We start from the raw sequence: 22,855 nt of genomic DNA, 5'->3' as shown, positions 1-22,855 counted from the left end.
GACAACATCAGAGTACAAAGGGGAGAAGATGTGTTCTGACACAGGCCACAGGGCTGAGCCCTTTAAGGCCATATATAACCCGTGTGTAGAAGTCCCCAGTGCTCGGGGACTCTGCCTCGTCCAGCTCCATTTCTGGTGGTGGTCTTGATTTGGGGCACTCAGCTGATTCTCAGTCGCTGGAGAGGCTCTGCTGGCAAAGCTGGACCTCAGGGATTTTTACTTAGGCAGATTGTACTCCTTGGATAACAGTACAATTAAAGGATACACACAACAAGCGAAAAGGAAAATTGTACGCTGACAGTCATGGTAACACATTCAACTTACGCTGTGTTCCTTTTCTGTTTAACAAATCGAATTAGCCCCATGTTCAGGAAAATTTATGATCGTAGGGAGGAAGAAGCCCATTTGCCAGTCAAATGTAAATGAAGAGCCTTTAAAATTCTTACTCCCCTTTTCCTTTAAAGTATCAGCTTATTGGCCAGGTGCAGTGGCTCATGCCTATAATCCCAGCACTTTGGGAAGCTGAGGCAGGCAGATCACGAGGTCAGGAGATCGATCGAGACCATCCTGGCTAACACGGTGAAACCCCGTCTCTACTAAAAGTACAAAAAATTAGCCGGGCGTGGTGGCAGGCGCCTGTAGTCCCAGCTGCTTGGGAGGCTGAGGCAGGAGAATGGTGTGAACCTGGGGGGCGGAGCTTGCAGTGAGCCAAGATCGCGCCACTGCACTCCAGCCTGGGCGACAGAGCGAGACTCCGTCTCAAAAAAAAAAAAAAAAAAAAAAAAAAAATCAGCTTATTCGATGATGTATATGGACATTAGTCCTCTTTTCTGAATATAGTGACTTTCATAGGCAGCTAATTGCCTTGTTATTTAGTAAATCGTAATGAAGACATCCTAGACTAAGGAGAATAAGCTACAAATCTTTGCTTCTGATCATCCTAGATATTACCTCACTGTGCATGTGGAGATGTTTCTCAAAGAATTACAATTTATATTTTTTGCTTTGTTTGTTTGACACAGGATCTCACTCTATTGCCAAGGCTGGAGTGTAGTGGTGCAGTCATGGCTCACTGCAGCCTTGACCTCCCTGGCTCAAGTGATCCCCCCAAACCCAAGCGATCCTCCCACCTTGGCCTCTCAAGTAGCTGACACTTCAGACGTGTGCCACCATGCCCAGCTAATTATTTTTTTCTTTTCTGTAGAGACAGGGCCCTACTATATTGTTCAGGCTGGTCTCAAACTCCTGGGCTCAAGTGATCCTCCTGCCTCAGCCTCCCAAAGTGCTAGGATTACAGGAATGAGCCACCACACCTGGCCCAGTTTCTGTTTCTAAATGTGTGGTGGTTCTCCTGTGGATTTCTAAGTCTTTAGGAGTATAGGATAATGAATAAGAGAAATCCTTACCTCAAGGACCTCTCGACTCAAAGGAGAGCAAATGAGTAGATAAATGACCACAATGGGTTGAATCAAGTCACTGTCCCTCCGGGAGGAGTGTGCTCACAGTATAGGACAGCACTGTGGAGCTGCACAGACAGGCTTTGAGGGGTGTTAGGTGCCAGCACTCTCTGCACACTGCAGTCAGGACGAGGGAGTGGGGAGGGCGGTGACTTTTAGGTGAGCAGCCAGGTGTGGAGCGCTGCCAGCTTGCCCCGAGTGCCAGCACCCGCTCACAGCCTCCTGGTGCCAGTAGTGGAAATGGTTGCACAAAGCAACCAATGAGAAATACTTTCAATTTTCCATCTGCCACACAGAGAAGGTAGGAGAGGCTTGCAAAGGGAATAGCATCCGGTCCTTTTGTTACTTGGGCATGGAAAGTTGGGGTTTTCCTTTTGATTGAGTTCTGGGAAGTCAGCATGAATCGGCTTTCGGTTCCCTACCTCCAGACCCTATTCTCCTGCTTCAGTATGATGTCCCTAGAGTTGTCAAATCCATAGAGGCAGAAAGTAGAATGGTAATTGCCAGGGGCTGGGGGAGGGGGATGGAGGTTTTAGCATTTAATGGGGACAGAGTTTCACCTTGGGGAGATGAACAAGTTCTGGACATGGATGGTGGTGATGGCTCTACAACAATGTGAATGTCCTGAATGCCACAGAATTGTACACTGAGAAATCATTAAAACAGTACATTTTATATTGTAGGTGTTTTACCACATACAACAATAGTTATTCTTTTTCAAATGGCAAGAAGCCATTCAAGGATTTTGGAGTTGTGTTTTGGCAAAGCTCCTGTGCAGATGAGGTAGAAAGCCTGTGGTGAGTAGACACAAATGTGGGTTTTCACATAAGTGTTGTGGATAAGTGCATCTCCTCATCCCCAACAGAATCATACACTCTATCAGGGAAGACAGGTGTCTCTCGTACGCCCCAAGCACCTGGGTCATGGGGACTTGGGCCCAGTGTCATGGGCAGGTTTGAGTGAGGTCAGGAGCGCCTTGCACCACGCCTGCTCTCCTGAGGTGGTTTCTGCACCACTTCTATACGGTGGGAACTTTCATCTCCATAGCATGGTAGACACAAGAATACAGGGAAATTCTTACTCTCTCCTTTCTAGAGGATTCCTTAGAGAGTAGACTGTAAGAGCAAGACTTTAATATTTGAGATTATTGACAGAGACAACATCAACAGAAACTCCTCACAACAAAGCTCTAGCCATAAAACTGAAATTTCTATGAAATACTTGCAAAAAAATATTAACAATAGGAAACTATGATATTTTATAGTAAGTAGTCCACAAATTAGGTTAAGAACTTTAAAATTAGTTTGGGATTACTATAACTTAAAGTATACTGTTATTTTTGTCTTATTGTTGAATGCATAAGGCAAAATGAATCCATTTTTGATGTGAGTTATTTAAAAGAAGCATACTTTTCTGTTACCTCTTATTTGTGAAGAAATTGAAAACTGAAACTCTTTCCCAATCTTTATATCATTTGCACTTTTATGTTTGTTTTGTGACATAGTCAGGGTTGTTCTTATTTGCATTATATAGGTGAGGATACAGGTTCAGAGAAGTGAAACAGAGAAGGAGAAGTTTGACCCTGGCCTGGTAGGCCATTACCAGGCTGCTTTTGTTGAGAACCTCAGGTATGGCATTCTCTACAATGAGTTAAATGCCTTCTTCAGATTGGGTTTTATAATACTTGTGCTTGTTTAGGTAAGAGAATTTACATTGTTTAATCACGTAGAGAGCTGTAGTAGAAAATCAGGAAAATTGAATGAGCTATTATATTAACATTTCCTAGTTTATATCTTTTCCTTTGGCTATTAATCATAAGCTATTTAAATAGCTGTTTTGTACATTGATTTTTATAGTGACACATCCTTAGAAGTAGCAACCTGAAAAGTGACTCAAAGTAAATGAAATTAGTACTGTAAGCAGCTTTCTGGCAAATCAAAGGAGACACAAAATCAAATATTTTTCTGAGGATGGTCAGTATTTTGAGATAGTTGGTCAGGTTCTCCAGATCTTAAGAAAGCCAATGGAAGAAAAAGTCCAGTTAAGGCCGGGTGCGGTGGCTCACACCTGTAATCCCAGCATTTTGGGAGGCCAAGGCGGGTGGATCACTTGAGGTCAGGAGTTTGAGACCAGCCTGGCCAACATGGTGAAACCCTGTCTCTATAAAAATACAAAAAAATTAGCTGGGCGTGGTGGCGGGTGCCTGTAGTTCCAGCTACTTGGGAGGCTGAGGCAGGAGAATTGCTTGAACCAGGGAGGCAGAGATTGCAGTGAGCTGAGATCACGCCTCTGCACTCCAGCCTGGTGACAGAGTGAGACTGTCTTAAAAAGAAAAAAGAAAAAGTCCAGTTAAATGTGGCTTCCCTTTGAGCTTCCAGAGCTTTCCACATTCTAGTGAAACCTAGGAGACCTGAGTTACCACAATCAAGTGATGAACTAAGTGTATCCTGATCAGAACAAAATACTGTTCCTCGGTATCTTTCCCTTTCTTTTTTATTTACCATTGACAGCTGGCTACAGAGATCATATAATCTCCAGAAAGAATGCTGGTGTAGCTTCTGTGAGGACAGGAGGCTCCTGACGATCATAAAGTCTTTTTCATGGAGTCACCATTGACCCTTTGGAAGTGTTCAGTGCCACTTCTTTCTCATATCAACGTAAAACTCTGCAAAGTCATCTCCTTCTCATCTGTTACATAACACAAAAGAATGCATTTTACTTGATTTTCAGGGCAAAAAGCAGATTCTGAAACTGATAGCACATTTGCACACTTAACTCAGAATTTGCCAGTGGTAGTAACCTTTGTCACATGGGGTGGAGCACAAGATTGTGTCTGAGGAGGTGGGGTCTGGCCTGGTTGGGGTGAAGTCGGGGCTAGTGGGTCGCCCACACGGTAGCCTCCAGCCTCTTCATTGTGACAACACAGGAGCTTCCGGTGTTGAAACTGGCTGTCCCTGTAAGACTAGATGAGATGTGAGGCATATGATCAAAGGGTCACTTCCCAGCTAGCTAGGGGAAAGTGGACATTTCCTGAATGTCCCACATTTTAGAAAATAGTACGAAATTCCCAACGCAGATACTGTCTGGGTTGTATGAGTCTTATTTTACTGAGTTTTCTTTGTACCATGCACAGCCTATTGTAAGGGCAATTTAATAAGGAGATTTTAAGCGTGTTGGTATATCAAATTGATTTAATCTTTATACACATCCTTTTTGTCTATTAGGGATTTATATGAATTCAATTTCATAGGGCTAAGAAAAAAATTTTTAAATTTAAAAATTTCTGCTCCTCTGGTTGCATTGAAATGGTGGGTCTATGGCTCATAAAATATTCTATGCATGGTAAGCTAAAAAATATCTATATTTGGATTTAGCTGCATAAGTACAGGAACTGAACATCAGACTTTAATAAACGTTGATAAACCCTTATGCTATATGTTTTTCAATGAGTTATTATACAGTATATATAATATGTAGATACTATATATACTTTAAATTCTCAACATTGTTTTGATAATTTGCTCTAATAATGCTCTAATAATTTGAGCACTTTTAGAGAATATTTAGTTAAGTGGTTAATGGAAGAAACTCGTTGGGGATTTTTGGATTCCATTTCTAGGAGGGCAGTTCTCTCATGAGGTAAATTTCCTGTCTGGTCTGTGCATGAATTTCTTGAAGAAATGACAATAATTCTTATTAGTGTCACAGGCAAGGGGGCGAAGGGGTTAGGTGTCAATGCCTGGCTGACTTCCTGCATTACAAAATTTACCTCTTACTTTTCTGTCTTCTGATGTTACCCCCTCTTTTCTTTCACCTCTTGGGCCTGCACATGATTTGTTTGCTATCGGGGCCAGCAAGCTTTCTCTGTGTTTTCAGCTTTACAGACCCCATGGTATATGTGTGAAGCCTTTAGCTTTGCTGTGTTAAGAAGCAAGTAGCTGTAAACAGTGCGTGAGTGGGTGCTGGTGCTGCGCTCCAGTCAAACTGTCTCTACAGACACAGAAAGTGGAACTTCATCTCATTTTCACAGGTTATAAGATCATATTTTTTTGACTCTTTTCATTTAAAAACAGGTAGTAGGTTGAATTTGTGTTTCAAAAAAAACAAAAGGCAGGAATAAACAAAGAGCTAAAACACCACAGAGCAGGTTGAAATCCCGGATGTGAAGTAGCGGAGCCACTGGGCCCTCCACCGCAAGTTGTGCATTCAGAATGCCACCCAGGGCAGAAAACAGGTTTATACACAGAGCCAGAGAGACTTCAGATCTCCGGTGATCAGGCACAGTGGAGGACGTAGATAAAAGATCCCTGCACCCTGTGCTGTGAGCCCACCAGGTCCCTTCACCTCACTCTCTCTTATGCACAACCAGAAAAGATCCTGGAGAACTCTTCTCTGGGGAAGGAAGTTACCTCATGACAACAACTCTCAAACACCAACATTTCGAGGCCCACTGATGGAAAGAAAAACTGACTGCAGGTAGTAACTTCCAGTTTGGAGAAGGCTCCCACCTGTGCCCCCAGGTGGTGCTGTGTAGCTTACTGAGAATCTGCCTGGCGACTCAGCCCCCACTCTTCTCTTGTGGCGACCCACATCTGAAATGTTGTCCTCTGGGGAACATGCATCCTTTCCAGACACTCCTGTAATCTATATATTTGTCCCTCCCTTTCAAGAGGCTTAGAACTTAAACTTCAGTTAGCCATTTTTGTTGATATTATGCTGTTCATTCCTAGTATAGCCGTTTTCTAAAAGGAGAGAGAAGCAAGGATCATGGATCAGTAGCCAACGTTAGAGTCAGAGAGCAGTTTGCATGCAGGTTGTCACAGAGGCACATCTAGAACACAAGGAAACTCATGCATTCCATGTGCTTATTAAAAGGGCATTATACTGCGAAGTACTAGTCTAATCATTCTCTGCAAGGGATTTAAAAAAGGGATCGGGGTTAGTACTACTTGCTAGAGTCAGAGGGCAATTTGCATGTAAATTGTTAACAGTGGCAAATCTGGAACACAAGGACACTCACATGTATCCCATGCTATTAATAAAACGGCATTTTGTTGTCTAAGTCCTAGTCTAGTCATTCTTTATAAGGGAAAACAAGGATCAAGGATCAGTACACCATGCTATAGTGAGAAGGAAATTTTCACGTAAGTTGTTACAGAGGCAAATCTACAGCACAGGGAAATTTTGAGTCATTTTTAACATTAAGATATCAAGTCCTGCCTGGAGGAGGGGCACTTAGGGTCAGTAGGATCAGGTGGAGAGGCTTTTCTTCTAAAGTCCTAGTGCTTAGCAAAGGAATGAGAGAGACCATTCAGTGGCACTATCACATTGTACACCTGTAATTGCAGCACTGTGGGAGGCCAAGGTAGGCAGGTTGCTTGAGGACAGGAGTTTGAGACCACCCTGGTAAAATCCTGTTGCTACTTAAAAAAAAAATTACACACCGTAGTCCTACGTTTACTTCATAAAAACTAATGTAGAAATGCAAAATTAATTTTCCTTAAATAAAATTTCTGCATTACTCTCAATATTACTTTGTCTCTTTTATTTTCAATGGCTGAAAAAAATAGTTTTGTTTTAATTTTTATTATTTGATCCATCCTTAATTACCAGACATTGCTCAGTGGTTTGAATTGCCCTCCCTGGCTTTCCATTTTAATCTAAAATTCTGCTACAAGTCTATGAAATTGGACCAGAACACAAGCTGTGCCATCTGTGATACTGATAACGAGATTCTAGAGAAAAGTGCTTCTTTGGTTGGAGGAGTTTAGGCCGATCACATTTCAGTGACCCCAGAGAACATTAGACAGCGCCTGTTGCCACAAAGCAAGCAGCCAGCTGTGGGTAGAACAGCAAAGGCAGTCGGATGCTCATCGCCTGTATTGCTCTGGGACCAGCAGACCAAATAAATGTAAACTGGACTCTTACAACTGTTTGTTTGAAGATTTGAAAGGAGTTAGTTTATATTTATTTTCATAACTGCTTTATTTCTGTCAGTATTTAATGTTTGCCAAAAAAGGAAACACAGGTTTCCCACACTGTCTCCCCATCAAGTATCACAAATTTGTGTGTCAAGTACCAGAATTTGAGAGAGATAATTAAGGTGGTTTAAGGTCATCTCACAGATAGAACCTCAGTCTATCCAAGTTTTCTCCTCCAGGGTCAACCCACTGTATTAGCTTCCTAGGAGTGCTGTGTTAATTAACAAACTCGGTGGCTTAAAGCAGCAGAAACTTATTGTCTGACACCTCAGAAGGCTAGAAGTCAGAAGTCAAGGTGTGAGCAGGGCTGCACTCCCTCTCAAGGCTCTATGGAAGGATCCTTCCTGCCTCTTTTCAGCTGCTGGTAGTTGCTGGCCACCCCTAGCTTTCCTTGGCTTGTACCTTCAACTCCCCAATCTCTATCTCCATTTTCACACGCCCTCCCTCGTCCTGTGTGTCTTTGTCTCCAAATTTCCCTCTCCTTTCTTTGGATTTAGGGTCCAACCTTAATTTAGTATGGCCTCATAATAACTTGATTACATCTGCAAAGACCCTATTTCCAAATAAGGTCCTATTCCCACGTTTTAGGTGAACATGAATTTTGTGGGGAGAGCACTGTCAAGCCAGTACACCTCCACCCACACTTTCCTACTCCCAGCTCAGACTGCCACTGTTCAGGTTGCCCCAGGAGGGCCCTGAGCTGGGGCACAGACTCAGTCAGTCGTGTTTGGCTGCGGTGTTCCACGAGGTTCAGCCAGTCTTTCCAGAGCCTTGCTCCTCTTCCAGCCCTTCAACCCAATTTCTTTCTCCTGTTTCCTTTCCTTCCACACTACCACACTGTCTTACGTCCAGGATATAGGTTAGTCACTCAATTCCATAAGCTGGATCCTGTGGTGCAGATTCCATAAGTGGCGATCCCTGATATTAGCTTTGAGTTGGTGCAAGGTCTCTAGTAAATTAGGACTGAAGATCTGCACACAGCCAAGGGCCCGGCCTCTCCCTCCCAGCAAGCACCTTTTCAAAAGAGCAGAATTCATTTGGAAGGCCTAGAAAAAGGAAGGAGGTGCTCTGCCAGAATCAATGATGTCTGAAAAAGAAGCATGCTCCTTAGAGCTTGGAGAAGATCAGAAGAGGGATGGCCTGAGGCATGGCTCTGCAGTAAATCATTAAGAGACGCCCACTCACAGTGGCTGTGGCTTCCAGAGGTTTCCTGTGAGGGAACTAAAAAGCGCACAGTAGTGTTTGTAAGTGATGGTTCCATTTTAATAGATAAACATACAGAACTTATAAAAAATCAACAATCTATATTAGCCAGATTTCCTAAATTAGTTAATATTTCTTTTAAATTTATACTTAAAGTCACAATTTTTAAAACTATATATGTGAATGTGAATACTATATGCTTTGGGAAATTTGACTTTGGTTATTTTCTAGTGTCAAGGATAAACACAGCCAGACAGTAGTTAAAGGGATCAGCACAGATTTTCTTCCATAATATACTATTGCAATAGAGAAAAGAGACCAATGTGAAACTGGGCTCAACATCAATTAGCCCAGAGGTGACTGGGCATTTTAAAGGGAAATTCAGGGAGTAGGGAGGGGTCAGCAGGGGCTCAGCAGAGTCGGAGAAGTGAAAATTGCAGAAAGCGGGAAGAGGGTTTGGTCCATGTGAAGCCATCTGGGTTTCACTGGTACTGATAGAAGTCGGGCTCCTGCCCTCCCACAGAGGCTTGTCTGCAGGGGTGGCTGGAACCAACAATCAGTTATTTTGGCAGCCTTGAGTTTTCATAGGCAAGTACTTTAAGGGGGCTAGAGTCATGTAGCCGTGTGACCTTGAGCTGTTGAACTTGTTCAAGTCTTTATAGGCCAGTGTGGGGGCCTTGTGGAGAAAAAGACTCAGAGCAGCCTGGGTAGAGTCTGGTCCAGGAGACACTTTTGTCACTGAGCACGACCAATCCATTTATCACGTTGGTAGCAGCCTGTCCTCATGGAATTATGTTTCCTTCGATAAATCTTGAACAAGAAATAAATGCATCAGCATATGTTTTTAAAAGTTAAACAGATGTTAAAGGAAGTTTGCTAAAATCCATTTCGTGGACCCCTTTGTAAATACCTGACCTACACAGCTTACCCCTTATGATTTAAAGTTAACTTGCATCCATTTTATGGAATCCCAGGTGCCTGTTTGGCCTGCAGACACCTTTCTCCCTTCTTGGTCACTCTCTCAGGGCATCAGCTCTTCACACAGCAGCAGCTTCCTGCATGTGGCCCCTGACTGTTCACTGATGACCGAAGGCTCTTGGACTTGCCAAGTTGCCCATGTAAAACGCAGGGTTCAGAGAGCGAGACAAGTCCTTGCATTGTGAAGTGCCAACAATTCTAGTATTCTAAAGCTCAGTGTTGTTCAGAACATGGTACCCTTGTGAGATCACATGTGACATTTGTGAAGAACCTGGAACTGATGTTTCCTTAGGAAGCCTCGCAACAGTAAGTGCTTTCAGCTCGCTCAAGGAACTTCAAGTAGGCAAGAAATAAGAATGGAAACCCTGCATTACTCCATCAGATCTTGAAAGTTTTCTCTTGGATAAATGTACCTGTCAGTCACATCGAATCTTACCCCTGCCTCCGTGTGCTATACCACAACAGCGACGTCTACTGGAGCGTGTGTGCTCTCTGGGTACACATTTTCCAGGAGGCAGCATCTTATTAGAGAGTAACAGGTCTGTCTTGTGTAAAGGAGAATGCTAACTGCTTCATGAGAAGGCTCCCCACCATGAACTCGGATAACCGGATGCTGTTTTTTTAACTTATTTATTTTTTAATTGACAAATAGAAATCGTATATAGTTATCACACACAACGTGTTTTGAAATGTGTATACATTGTGGAATGGCTGCGTCAAGCTAATGAACACATGCATCATCTCACTTTCTCATCATGTTTTGTGGGGAGAACACTTAAAATCTAGAATCTGAGTGATTTTCACATAGCCAAATGTTATTTTTAATGACCTTTGCCTTAATTGTCCATTCAATATCGGTCATAGATATTTATTGAGGGCCCAGCATGTACCAGCCAAGCGTGGCCTCCTAATCAGAAACACAAACCCTAAGAAACTCGGAGCATTGTTGTGTAGTGCAGGGGCCATCCTCACACCCCCACAGCCAGCATTCAGCATCATCAGCCATGGATGGAGTCAAAGGAAAACTAGCTCGCTTTCCCACTGTGTATCTGAAATCACTTTCTATTCCATGCTGCACACATGTACTGCAAGGAAAAAGAATGATTCCTGCCCCCACCACTGCCTTCCATTCCTAAGAACAGAGAGGATGGAGTACGAGGATGAGGAAAACAGAGGGCAGGAAATAAGCAGTTTATTCACTGGATGTCTGCATGGGGTCTTGGGAGTGCAGAGGTTGTGACTCATTCTTGAGTGGAAGTTTCTAACCACATACATACAACTGCAATAACTGCAGCCAGCTGCTGGAGGTGTTGTGGTGAATCCCAGAGGGTTACAAGGGTAGGAGGAGCCTGGTAAAGTTTCCAGGAAGTGATAGCACATGAGCTATGTCTTCACCCGCAAAGATGCAGGTAACAGCTCAGATTCTGAGCCTTAGGAAGAGGATGGAGGCCGGAGGGTGACAGGGTTTCTCTGTAGTCCTCAGGAAGTGAAACTGCCTCACAGGAAATAAAGCAATATCAATCAGGCAGTTTCTTTCTATGTATATTTGAATATTGTCAATGTTTTAAAAATCAGAGACAACATATTTCTTTTTTTTTCCTTCTTTTTTTTTTTTTTGTTGTTGTTGTTGAGACAGTCTTTCTCTGTCGAGTGCAGTGGTGTGATCTCGGCTGACTGCAACCTCCGTCTCTTGAGTTCAAGTGATTCTCCTGCCTCAGCCTCTCCAGTAGCTGGGATTACAGGCATGTGCCTCCATGCCTGGCTAATTTTTGAGTTTTTAGTAGAGACGGGATTTCACCGTGTTGGTCAGGCTGGTCTGCAACTCCTGACCTCAAGTAATCCACCCACCTCGGCCTCCCAAAGTGCTGGGATTGTAGGCATGAGCCACCATGCCCAGCCAAACCAGACATATTTCTAAGGAGCGAGAAAGAGCAGCCGTCTGTCCACCACCTGCCCCCCAACCGCCTTGAACCGCATCCCAGACAGCGTGGTGTCGTAGCTGACATTGCATTGCCTGTGTCGGCCCTCCTCTCCTGATTTGTTTTAATCCTCATATGTTCTTTCTTCTTCTGGGAAGTGTTCTTTTCTAGCATTCTGTTTTTGTTTTAAGGACTCAGTAACTTATATGTCTCTGTGAATACTAATTATTATCATGACTGTTGCTTCCTCGCCCACTTTTCTCTGGATTGTCATTTTTTTCTGGCAGATTCCTGTCTTCTGCCTGTTTGAGTCTTCTTCCACAAACACCTGGCAGTGTCTGTTCTGCTCATTCACATTCAAGAACAGAGCACTTGTGTATTCATTTCCTGGGGCTGCTGCCACAAGATACCGAAAACTCAGCAACTTCTAATAACAGAAGTTGACTCTCTCCCAGTTCTGGAGACCGGAAGTCTGAAATCAAGGTGTCTCAGGGCCACACTCCCTCTGTAGGCTCTAGGGGAGGATCCTTCCTGCCTTTCCCAGCTCCTGGGGGCTCTAGGCATCCCTGGGCTTGTGGCCACATCACTTCAGTCTCTGCCTCCGTTTCCACGTGGCAGAGTGAGCTCATTTCAAGATTTTTAACTTAATTACATCTCCAAAGACCCTTTTTCTAAACAAGACAGAAGTACCATGGGTGAGGACTTCTGTTTGGGGACTACCATTCAACCTACTGCTCTCAGTCACACAAAGCTTTTGAAGCATAACACCTGCTGTTCAGGCAGTTGCAAAAGTAGCCCCTAAGAAAGACAGCATGCCAAAGCACCTTCCCCATGGTGGGGTGGGGTGACGGGCCAGGCACCCTTAGGATGCCCATGCAGGAAGTGGAGGCTCAGCAGAATCCCACAGGTGTGTCTCGTCCTGGGGTAGCATCAGCGTCTTCTCACAGGTAGCCAGGTGGCATCCATCAGCTGACCACATCGTCTGCCCCAGTGGCACAGGCTGTCTTCCATGTCTCACTTCATAGAGCTCTTCTAGACTGAGGCCCAGGACATGGTTCTCGGCACACAGCGTTAATGACATGCATGGCCCTCTAAGCGGCTCCCTCTCCCACTTTGCACTGTCAACCCCCGGTACCCTCCACTTGCTTCTGTTGCTCACTGCAGGTCTTAGGTAGTACAGAGAATGTTCAGGCTCGTAGGGTTCTGATGGCCAGATCACCCAACAAAAGAATGCCACGAATACCTGAGACCACATGGCAGGTGCCTGTCTTCTGCCTCTTTCGTTTGTTTAATCCTCTTTAATTGCACATCCCTGTTCTCACCCACCTTGGGCCTCTAGGATGGAGGAAAGCAGGAGCGTTTCTTCCCACCCACAGTGCTGATTCTGCACATTCCCGAGTTCTTCCCCTGGAGATGTGTCCTGTGAGCTGATTGTTTGGAGCAACAGATATCTAGATATCTGTCTCTCTGCCCTTCCTGTAAACCCATGGAAGCACGCCAAATTCTAGGAGCTGGGAACTGGAGTTCATTTATACACATAATTAACCAGCTTCTCCCTAGAACAGAACTCCATTTGCATTTTTTCGTCTTTTACTTCTCAGGGAAAGCCACTGAGTGAGACAAAGTTTGTGTGCATTCTTTAAAAGATGAAAAACTTTGTGAAGGCATCAGGCAGTTTTGAATCAGGTGATTAGGATCGTTCATTCCTGACGATACACTGGAGCTTTATCTGATGATAACGACACTGGCTAACATTTATCTGGGGCTTCCTCACCCATGTCATTTTCCAGGCATTGTTCTTCTTGTGAATTAATTCCATGAGGAACGTTAATCATTGCTTTTTGACAGGTGACAAAATTAAGGCCCAAAGAGGGCGTATAATTGACGGATGTCCCGTAATCTCTGACTGTGGTCATAGTCTTGTCTTGGCTTTCATCTTCATAGGAGTCCCAAGCATTTTGAAGATCTCAGTATGCTGTGGTGGTGTAAAGCAGTCATCCAAAACCGTTTTTGATTCATTCTCCATCAATAAGAATGTTGAGCTGCATTCCAGTCTAGACACATTGGTGTGTGTTTGTTTATCTACTCCACTGTTACAGCTGGTACCTTAGAAAGAATTCACAGCAATAGAAATGCAAGAAGGATAAGATAAAATAAAATAATCGGCCGGGTACAGTGGCTCACATCTCTAAGCCCAGGGCTTTGAGAGGCCGAGGCAAGAGGATTACTTGAAGCAGAACTTCAAGACTAGCTTAGCTAACATAGGGAGACCCTCTCTCTACAAAACATAAAAAAATTTACCAGGCATGGTGACATGCACCTGTAGTCCCAGCTATTCAGGAGGCTGAGGCTGGAGAATTGTTTGAGCCCAGGACGTCAAGGCTGCCATGATTGTTTGACTCTTCTCCAGCCTGGGTCACAGAGCAAGATCCTGTCTCAAAACAATAATAATAAAATAATATGTTTAAGTTTTTAAAATTAATAGCACCAAAGTACTTTAAGAAAATTTTCTTTATACAGTGTGTTTTATAGAGCCATGTGTTTAAATGTGCTCCATTTTTTTAAAATATTGGTTTAAAATTATGTGATCTAGCAATTTAAAAATCTTGTTTTAAATTCAGATTGTTTTGGTACTCAGCTTTAATCACTGTTTATATCCAGACAGAAGTTCATGATTGGCTAATTTTTTTTTTTTCTTTTTTTGAGATGGAGTCTGGCTCTGTCGCCCAGGCTGGAGTGCAGTGGCGCTATGTCGGCTCACTGCAACCTCCACTTCCTAGGTTCAAGTGATTCTCCTGCCTCTGCCTCCCAAGTAACGGGTTACAGGATGCACTGCCACGCGTGACTGTCTCTTTTTAAAAAAAATAATTAGAGCCTTTTATCTCATCCATCAGTTAGGTTAAGGTTTAAATTGAAATTTAGCTAATAAATATAGTCCTCTGTGATACTAATCAGTGGTTGTTGCAAACTAATGAAATAGTGTGGCATTTTAGTATTTTTAACTAATGGATTCAAGTTCTGTAGAAGCTCTTTAGGTGGAGTACTTCTACACTGATTGAATATTGTTTTTATGTGTAGAGGTATGTGTATGTATGTTCATGAGATCTGTCGTTTTCTTGTCTGGCTTTTGTTTGGTTTTGGGATCAGGGAAGTGCTGATGTAAAATGAGTTGAGGTGTTCCCTCCAATTTCCTGAAAAGTCTGTTTAGAATTGGCATTCTTTTTTTTCTTGGGAAGTTGGTAAATTTACCAGCGAGGCCATTTGATCCTAGATGTGGGAAGGAGGTTTTTAATTACAAATTCAATTCCTTTCATAGGCAGAAGGCTATTCAGGTTATTCGTGTCTTCTTGAGGGAGTTTTATATCTTTCAAAGAATTATCTCATTTCATCTAAATGGTCAAATGTGTTGCCATTAATCCTATAATAATTAAGTTTTTATCATTTTATCGATGTTAGGATCTGTAGTGATGTCCCCTCTTTCCCTGCTAATGTTAGTACATTTGAATCTTCTTTATTTTTTTGATCAGTTTAGCTAGGAGTCTACTAATTTAATTGCTCTTCTCAAACAACTCGCTTTTGATTTAGTTGGTTTTCTGTATTCTACTTTTATTTCATCGATTTTCTCTCTCATGTTTATTATTTCCTTCCTTTTATTTGTTTTGGGTTTGATTTGCTCTTTTCCTTCACTTTCTTAAGGTAAAAGCTTAAATCATTGAACTTCTTTCTTTCAGGTTTTCAATGTGGCAACTTAGATCACTTATTTGAGACCTTATTTAACATATCACTCAATGCCATCAGTTTTCATCGAAGCAATGTTTTAGCCACATCCCAGAAATTTTGGTAGTTTTTAGTTCTCTACAAAATATTACCTAGTTTCCCTTTGTGATTTCATCTTTGACCCATGTCTTACATAGAAGTGTAACATCCAAATATTTGTGATTTTCCACATTCCTTTCTATTATTAATGTCTATTTTAATTCCATCATCGTTAGAGAAGGTATTCTGTATGATTTTAAGTATTTTATAATTTTTGAGAATAGTTTTATTGCTTATAATAGGATCTTTCTTGTTGAATGTTCCATGTGCACTTAAAAATAATGTGGTTTCTGCTGTTGTTGGGAGAAGTATTACATAAACGTCAATTAGGTCAGGTTGCTTGACAGTGGTTCTGAAGTCTGCTGTATCCTTACTTCTTTTCTGTCTACTTGTTCTATCAATTACTGATAGAGGAGTTTTAAACTTCCTTCTACGTTTGTGTCTCTCCATTCAGTTCTATTGGTTTTTGCTTTATGCATTCTGAAGCTCTGCTATTTGATGTTTACACATTTAGAATTGTGTCTTATTGATGAACTGACCTATTTGTCATTATGAAATGTCCCTGTTTATCCCTGATGATAGTCATTCATTGTTCTAAAGCCTTGTTTGTTATTAATGTAAGTAACCTTGCTCTCTTTTGAGCAATAGTTATGTGGTATGTAGTTTTCTATCCTTTTATCTTCAATCTATCTTTGTAGTTATATTTAAAGTAGGTTTCTGTAGACAACATGTAGTTGGGTCTTTTATTTTTCTTTTTTGTTCTGATAGTGTCTATCTTAGGTGTGTTTATAATACTTATAAAGCCATTACATAAGGTCATGATCTGCTAATTCCATCTGTCTCTATCATTTCTGTGTCTATTTCTCCTGATTGCTCCCCTTCCCCGCGGTTGTGGGTGGTATTTGCCTCTTTGCAGGCATGGTAATTTTTTATTTAATGTTAGACACTATGAATTCTATACCCAGTGGAGTGCTAGATTTTGCTTGATTTCATTTGCTTTATTTAACTTTGTCCTGGAACTACATTATGATCTGCCCATGCCTTCCTTTTAAAAATCTTTAGAGGGTCAGGTGCTCCAGATATCTGTTACCTTATCCTGAATGACTTTAGGTGTTTGGGAAAAATGACTCTGTTGATTCTTTTGTGTAACAATTGACAAAGTAGGGACATTAAATCATGACATTATTAAAATAGGCATGATTATACAATTATTTAAAATACAATTTTAGGCCAGGCGTGGTAGCTCATGCCTGTAATCCCAGTACTTTGAGAGGCCGAGGCAGGCGAGTCACCTGAGGTCAGGAGTTCGAGACCAGCCTGGCCAACATGGTGAAACCCCATCTCTACTAAAAATACAAAAATTAGCTGGGCGTGGTGGCACATGCCTGTAGTCCCAGCTACTCTGGAGGCTGAGGCAGGAGAATCGCTTGAACCTGGGAGGCCGAGGTTGCAGTGAGCCGAGATTGGCCATTGCACTCCAGCCTGGGCAACAGAGCGAGACCCTGTCTCAAAAATAAAATAAAATTTTAGACAAAGCGTCACACCTTGTGTGGATTTAGATGTTCCTGTTGTGCTAGTCAGCATAAGTTAAAGGTGGGAAGGACTCCTGGTATTTTTTATTCTTTCTGATAACTAGTCCTCTCATGATTGGCTCTATGATGACCTCCATGGACCTGTGTGGTCCCTATAGTTAATCCGTGTGGCTAATGACAGTGTGAGGATGCTCTTTTCATATGGCACGTTGCTGTTGATCAGCTGTGTTCGGCAGCTTTCTTTTGTCCCCTGATCCCTTGTTAAGTAGCGCTGCAGCCGTCCCTCAGCCACAGCCTTCTTCAGAATCTGGTGGAGGCCTTTGTGTAATTTCCTCTCCTTAGCAGGATGAAGAATGATTGAAGTGTTTTCTGTAGAATACAGCGTTTTTGCAGAAAACAGCAAAAGCATGGTCCTTGTGTATTTACTGCTTTGGAAAAAAAGTATGGTTCAGCGAGGCCCTGCTGTGGGGCTTTCCCTGGTGCCGGGCTTTTCCTGGTGCCCTGGCCAGATCCCAGGTCCAGTCACCTCCTGGGCCTACTCTGCCCTTCTCCACGTTTCATAAAGAGGCCCAGCAGACAAAGCAGCAGTGCCTCCCAGAGCGCTCTTCTTCTGTTCCTTTGGGAAATGCGTTGCTCAACTGCCAATAGCTTCTTTGATTTTTTGGTTTGTTTTATTTTGAGCAGGGATGTTTTGGAGCTGACAACCACTTTTAGACAATCTGTCCTAGGTCAGAAATTCCTCAAAAGGAGCAGCCTGAGAGTGTGCTGCCACACAGCTGGAGGGACTGTCCCTGGAAGAAGGTCTTGTGGTGGAGGCCTCGCCCCTCACCGCAGTCCTTCCCTCCTCCTCCCTAGGGGCTGAGAAACTCATCATCCACCTGCGGAAACACGGCATCCCCTTTGCGCTGGCCACCAGCTCGGGATCCGCATCGTTCGAGATGAAGACGAGCCACCACCAGGAGTTCTTCAGCTTGTTTTCCCACATTGTGCTGGGAGATGACCCCGAAGTGCAGCATGGCAAGCCAGACCCAGACATCTTCCTAGCTTGTGCCAAGAGGTTCTCTCCCCCTCCTGCTATGGAAAAGGTAAGCGGGTGCCGGTGACACGGGCCTTGTTCTACGACCGTGTTCCACCAAATAATATCCACGTAGTGTTTGCTAAATATGAAAAGTTGCGGTTTTTGCTGTTGAAGGCCACTTTGCAGTACTCCCTAGAACTTGGGTATGTGGGCAGGGAGACGGTCTGGTTGGAAGATTTTGTGAGGAATCGTGGCCACACCCAAGTCACCAGGCCAGGGAGACTCAGCCAGAATCCACTGGGTCTCAGGGACAGTCTGAGAAGCTCACAGTGCCAGAACAAGGCCTATTCAGACATTTTCCAGGGAAGCGGTGGTTTTAATGATGTGGGGCTTAAAACAGTCTTATTGTCTAGGTGCAGGCTTTAAGGTGAGTATTCACTGCAGTTCAGATGTAAATCACTAAAACTCACTTCCCTCCCCAACTGCTTATAGAGTGCTCATTGGTTGCTGCAGAGTTTTTGCTTGTGTAGTGACGTTGGGTTTTTATCGCCAAGTTTTTGGACTTCCATCCATTTCTCCATTGGAAAGTGGCAGCTGGTGGGCTTGTATGCCGTGGCACCCCCTGTCCCGCACCGCGGCTGCTTGACCATGCAGGGTATTCAGTGGAGACAGCCCCTGGCTCCCGCTTCTTGTTATATAAGGCTCCTCCTCAGGTGACCTGGGCAGAGCGTTTAGAGAGCTGACCGCTCGTGGTGGCTGGGCCTGGCTCCAGATTCCTCTGACCGCTCTGTGACTGCCAAGATGGAGTCCTTGGCCTGAACGATCTGCAGGTATAGATTCCAGAATCACAGCCACCCTTGAAAGGGGGGCTCCTGCTGGCGATGTAAGTGTAAGCAGCTGGGGAGGGCATCCGTCGGGGAGTCCCTGCAAATGCCTGCTTCCCCTGGGTTCCTGCATGTAAGTAATTTTGTGGTTTGTGGGGAAGAGCCTTTCAGTGAGAGGTCTTTTTCAGGCCTCATCTCTCATCACTAACCAGTGACACCAATCACGAGCTCAGGGAAATTACTCAGAAACCTCCTTCCCAATAAAGCTGAGCTACCGGAGTAGTCTTGAAAGACCTGTTTTTTGTTGTTGTTGTTGTTGTGTTTTGTTTTGTTTTTTGCCCAGGGTGCAACTTACTACCTTGAGCCTATAGAGGCAGCCAGAACCTGTGCCTCAGTACACAGGCCTCTGATTCTCTGAAGCTAAGTGGGCATCCAGCAATTCAGTTCAGTTCTGACACTGACTCCTACGGTTAGGCCAGACCCCGAAGGTTAAGGCCCCAGTCCCACAAGATGCCCATCGCACGTTCCGGGGGCCACCTGTACTTCTGATTGGCTACAAACTGGGGGTTCCTACAATCCTCTCTTCAGGTCTAATAATCCCCTAACATGACTGACAGAGCTCAGGAAAACACTTTCATACACTTGCTGCTTTGTTTTGAAGGTTTGTAAAACTCAGGGACAGGCAAATGGAAGCAAGGCATTGGCCAATGTATGGCAGGTGGTTGCAATGCTCCCCTGCCCTCTCTGGGCACCTGACCCTCCCAGCACCTCCATGTGCTCACCAAACTCTAAGCTCCCCAGGCCCCTCATGTAGAGGTTTTTATGGAGCTTTCTTACGTAGGTGTGAGTGATGACGTCACTGACGATTGCTCATTGAACTCAATCCAGGCCAAGGTGCCCTACCTGGAGATGAGGGGGAGGGCTGAAAGTTCCAGTCTTGTTTGTTTGTTTGTTTGTTTTGAGATGGAGTCTTGTTCTGTCGCCCAGACTGGAGTGCGGTGGCGTGATCTCGGCTCACTGCAACCTCCACCTCCCGGGTTCAAGCGATTCTCCTGCCTCACCCTCCTGAGTACCTGGGATTACAGGCGTGTGCCATCACGCCTGGCTAATTTTTGTATTTTTAGTAGAGACAGGGTCTCATCATGTTGGCCAGGCTGGTCTTGAACTCCTGACCTCGTGATCCACCTGCCTCAGCCTCCCAAAGTGCTGGGATTAGAGGTGTGAGCCACCGTGCCCAGACCCAATCTTCTAATCGCATATTTGGTTTTTCTGATGTCCAGACCCTGTCCTAAAGCTATCCTGGGTCCACTAGAGGCACCATATTAGGTTGAAAATGGCTTATTAATGACTCAGAAATTCCAAGTGTTTTAGGAGCTCTATGTCATGAACTGGGGACAAAAACCAGGTGTGTAGTTTTTATGATGCCATAGCTATAAACAGTAATTGAAAGACAGTGGGGCATTCTTAGCAACCCACATACCTGGGCTGATTGAAATCTCATTCTTGAATTCAACTTGACTGCAATTGCTTGACGTGGGATGTGCCTGAGACCTCCCAGCTAGTAAGTCAGAGAGTCAAGGCTGAGCCTCCAGGTGTGACTGGAACAGGTCCCAGTGGGAACATGTATCTGCTTCTTATGTCTGGACCTGTGTATGTCTGCATGCTTGGCACCCTGTTACAAATTCCTCTGCAACATGTTCATTTTTCCTCAGAATTTCCCCCTTGTGGAAGAATTATTCCATAGCTTCAGGCTATAAAGCCTTCTTCCCAGAAACACCATTTTTGTTGTTGTTGTTTAACCTGAGTTATTGTTCACTAGAAAAGTGAAGGTGCTGCACTCCATACACCATGTCCCAGAATCGATCAGAGTATGTTGGCACTTGCATTCAGTTCTGTATTTACAAACTGATAAAGACAAGGTGAAATATTTGCCTTGTTAACATGAGCTGTTCCTGTAGCTAAGGCAATTAAACGGAATTTCAAGTACAGGCAGTCCTTGTTTTGCAAGGCACTCTGTTAATGGAAACATGGTGTTTCATGTGGGGTTTTTTGGTTTTGGTTTGGTTTGGTTTGGTTTTTCAGATAGGGTCCCCTTTGTTGTCCAGGCCATAGGCGGTGGTAGCACAATCGTAGTTCACTGCAACCTCCATTTCCTGGGCTTCAGCAATCCTTCTGCCTCTGCCTCCCAAGTAGCTGGGACCACAGGCACACACCACCATGCACAGCCGGGTGTGGCAGCTCACACCTGTAATCCCAGCACTTTGGGATGCTGAGGCAGGAGGATGCTTGAGCCCAGTAGCTTGAGACCAGCCAGGTCAACATAGCCAGACCCTGTCTCCACAAAAAATTAGCCATGTTTTAAAATGTATATGGAAGCAAAGTGTATGTGGAAACCACATGCTGCCATTGCATGGGACCAGTTACGGTGAAACCCACAAAGCAAGGGCCCTCATGAGGAGGAATTTCTCTCACAAGGTACCCTGCAAAGAGGCCCATGGAATGAATTGTGTTTTAACATCTTGGTGTTCTCATTGACAATGTTTGTTTGAGACTTGTCAAAGAAAAATGAGCAGTTGCATTTTTTAAAAGTCATTTAGCTTTTAGAAAGTTCTAAACATTTTCCTTATTATTAATCTACATTTACTTACAGATGTATTTCTCTTGCAGAAATGAAATGTTTCCTGTCATGCTTCTTACTTAGAGACAGTGACACATTGTGGGTCTTCCTCCTGTGATGTGCATATTGTAATACTAAAGGAAGATTTTCCCAAGCTCCTGTCAGGGAAGCAGCCCTGGTTTTGTACTTGGCGTTTCTGTCAGGAATACAGGAGGCAGTGGCCAGGGGGCGTGTGGACAATCTTGGAGCTCTTCAGTCAGGCCCTGCTGCTTCCTCTTGCCCGCAGTGTGGGTGTGAGCTCACAGGGGCAGCATGCCTCCAGAGTTCAGGGGCATTCCATTAAATCAGCAGTCACTGAAGAGCCTTCTGACTCTCTTAGGGAACTGCTCATGCCATAGGTGTCACCAGGTTCATTAGGCGCAGTAGTACTAGTAGTGGTCATAGGAAAGTGGTCATAAACAAGTAGCATCAAAGGGTTATTAATTATGTTCAATATTCATTCCCATCTTACTAGGAGAAAGTGTCCAACAGAGCTGACATTAAAGAATCAAGTTTTCACTGAAAATATTTTCTAAGTTATTCATGTATCATTATTTTGTTCTAAAAAATATAAAGTAAACGTAACGCCACCTTCAGAAGCCCCCCAGAACCCACCTTCAGGATAATGAGCACCCATTGAGTGAAAGCACCCGCCCACTGTGTGCCAAGCAGGGTGCGACATCTGCCAACACGTCCCCTGAAGGCCAGAGACCCAGTGGGTAGAGGGCCTCCATGTGCCGAACGCCAGGTCCTGAGACTTGCGAGTGTGAGCACACTCATTGGCTGGCGGGGACTTGAGAGACCAAGCTGGGAGGCACCCCAGGGCTCTCTGTTTCCAGCCACAAAAATGCCATCGTTGTTGTGAAACAAAAACGATGGCATTGCTTACATATCACTTCTAGGGTTGATATTTATTACAAGTAAAACCAGAAATCGGAAATCAGTTGTTCTTTTTGTTTCGTTTTGTTTTTCTGAGACACAGTCTTGCTCTGTTGACCAGGCTGGAGTGCAGTGGCACGATCTCGGCTCACTGCAACCTCTGCCTCCTGGGTTCAAGTGATTCTCCTGTCTCAGCCTCCCAAGTAGCTGGGATTACAGGCACACGCCACCACGCCCGGCTAATTTTTTTTATTTTTAGTAGAGATGGGGTTTCACCATGTTGGCCAGGCTGGTCTTGAATTCCTGACTTCAGGTGATCTGCCCACCTCGGCCTCCCAAAGTGCTGGGATTACAGAAGTGAGCCACCGTTCCCGGCTGGAAATCAATTTTTTACAGCCTAGCCATCACTACTTTGCGTGTTTCAGTTTTCTTGTACTTGTTAATGTTGTTTTAGGAGCTGAATTTCAGGTCTTAAAAAAATTATTTTTGTTTTTGTTTTTCTGTTCTGTTTTCAAGAAAGTTGTACATGTTAAACTACATAAATAGATAGAGTAGACTCATTTTACCAGCCTAAGTTTTGTGTATATTCGGT

General features: G+C 43.9%; 1 protein-coding gene across 5 annotated transcripts in view; it reads left to right on the top strand.

Annotated features, from left to right (window-relative positions):
* PUDP (pseudouridine 5'-phosphatase) overlaps positions 1 to 22,855 on the top strand; it is a 441,859-nt gene that overhangs the window by 50,787 nt on the left and 368,217 nt on the right. For all 5 annotated transcript variants that reach the window (XR_002912965.3, XR_008518006.2, XM_054544308.2 and 2 more), the window contains exon 3: positions 17,742 to 17,971. Coding sequence is in view for 3 of the 5 variants with exons in the window: in XM_054544308.2 (XP_054400283.1) it covers positions 17,742 to 17,971 (230 nt within the window). In the remaining 2 variants the exon portion in view is untranslated. The remainder of the gene's footprint in view (positions 1 to 17,741; positions 17,972 to 22,855) is intronic.

The sequence above is a fragment of the Pongo abelii genome, chromosome X (genome assembly GCF_028885655.2).
Source record: "Pongo abelii isolate AG06213 chromosome X, NHGRI_mPonAbe1-v2.0_pri, whole genome shotgun sequence".
Classification (NCBI taxonomy): Eukaryota; Metazoa; Chordata; class Mammalia; order Primates; family Hominidae; genus Pongo; species Pongo abelii.
Note: the sequence above shows the minus strand (reverse complement) of the source record. Positions and strands in the feature narration are given on the sequence as shown.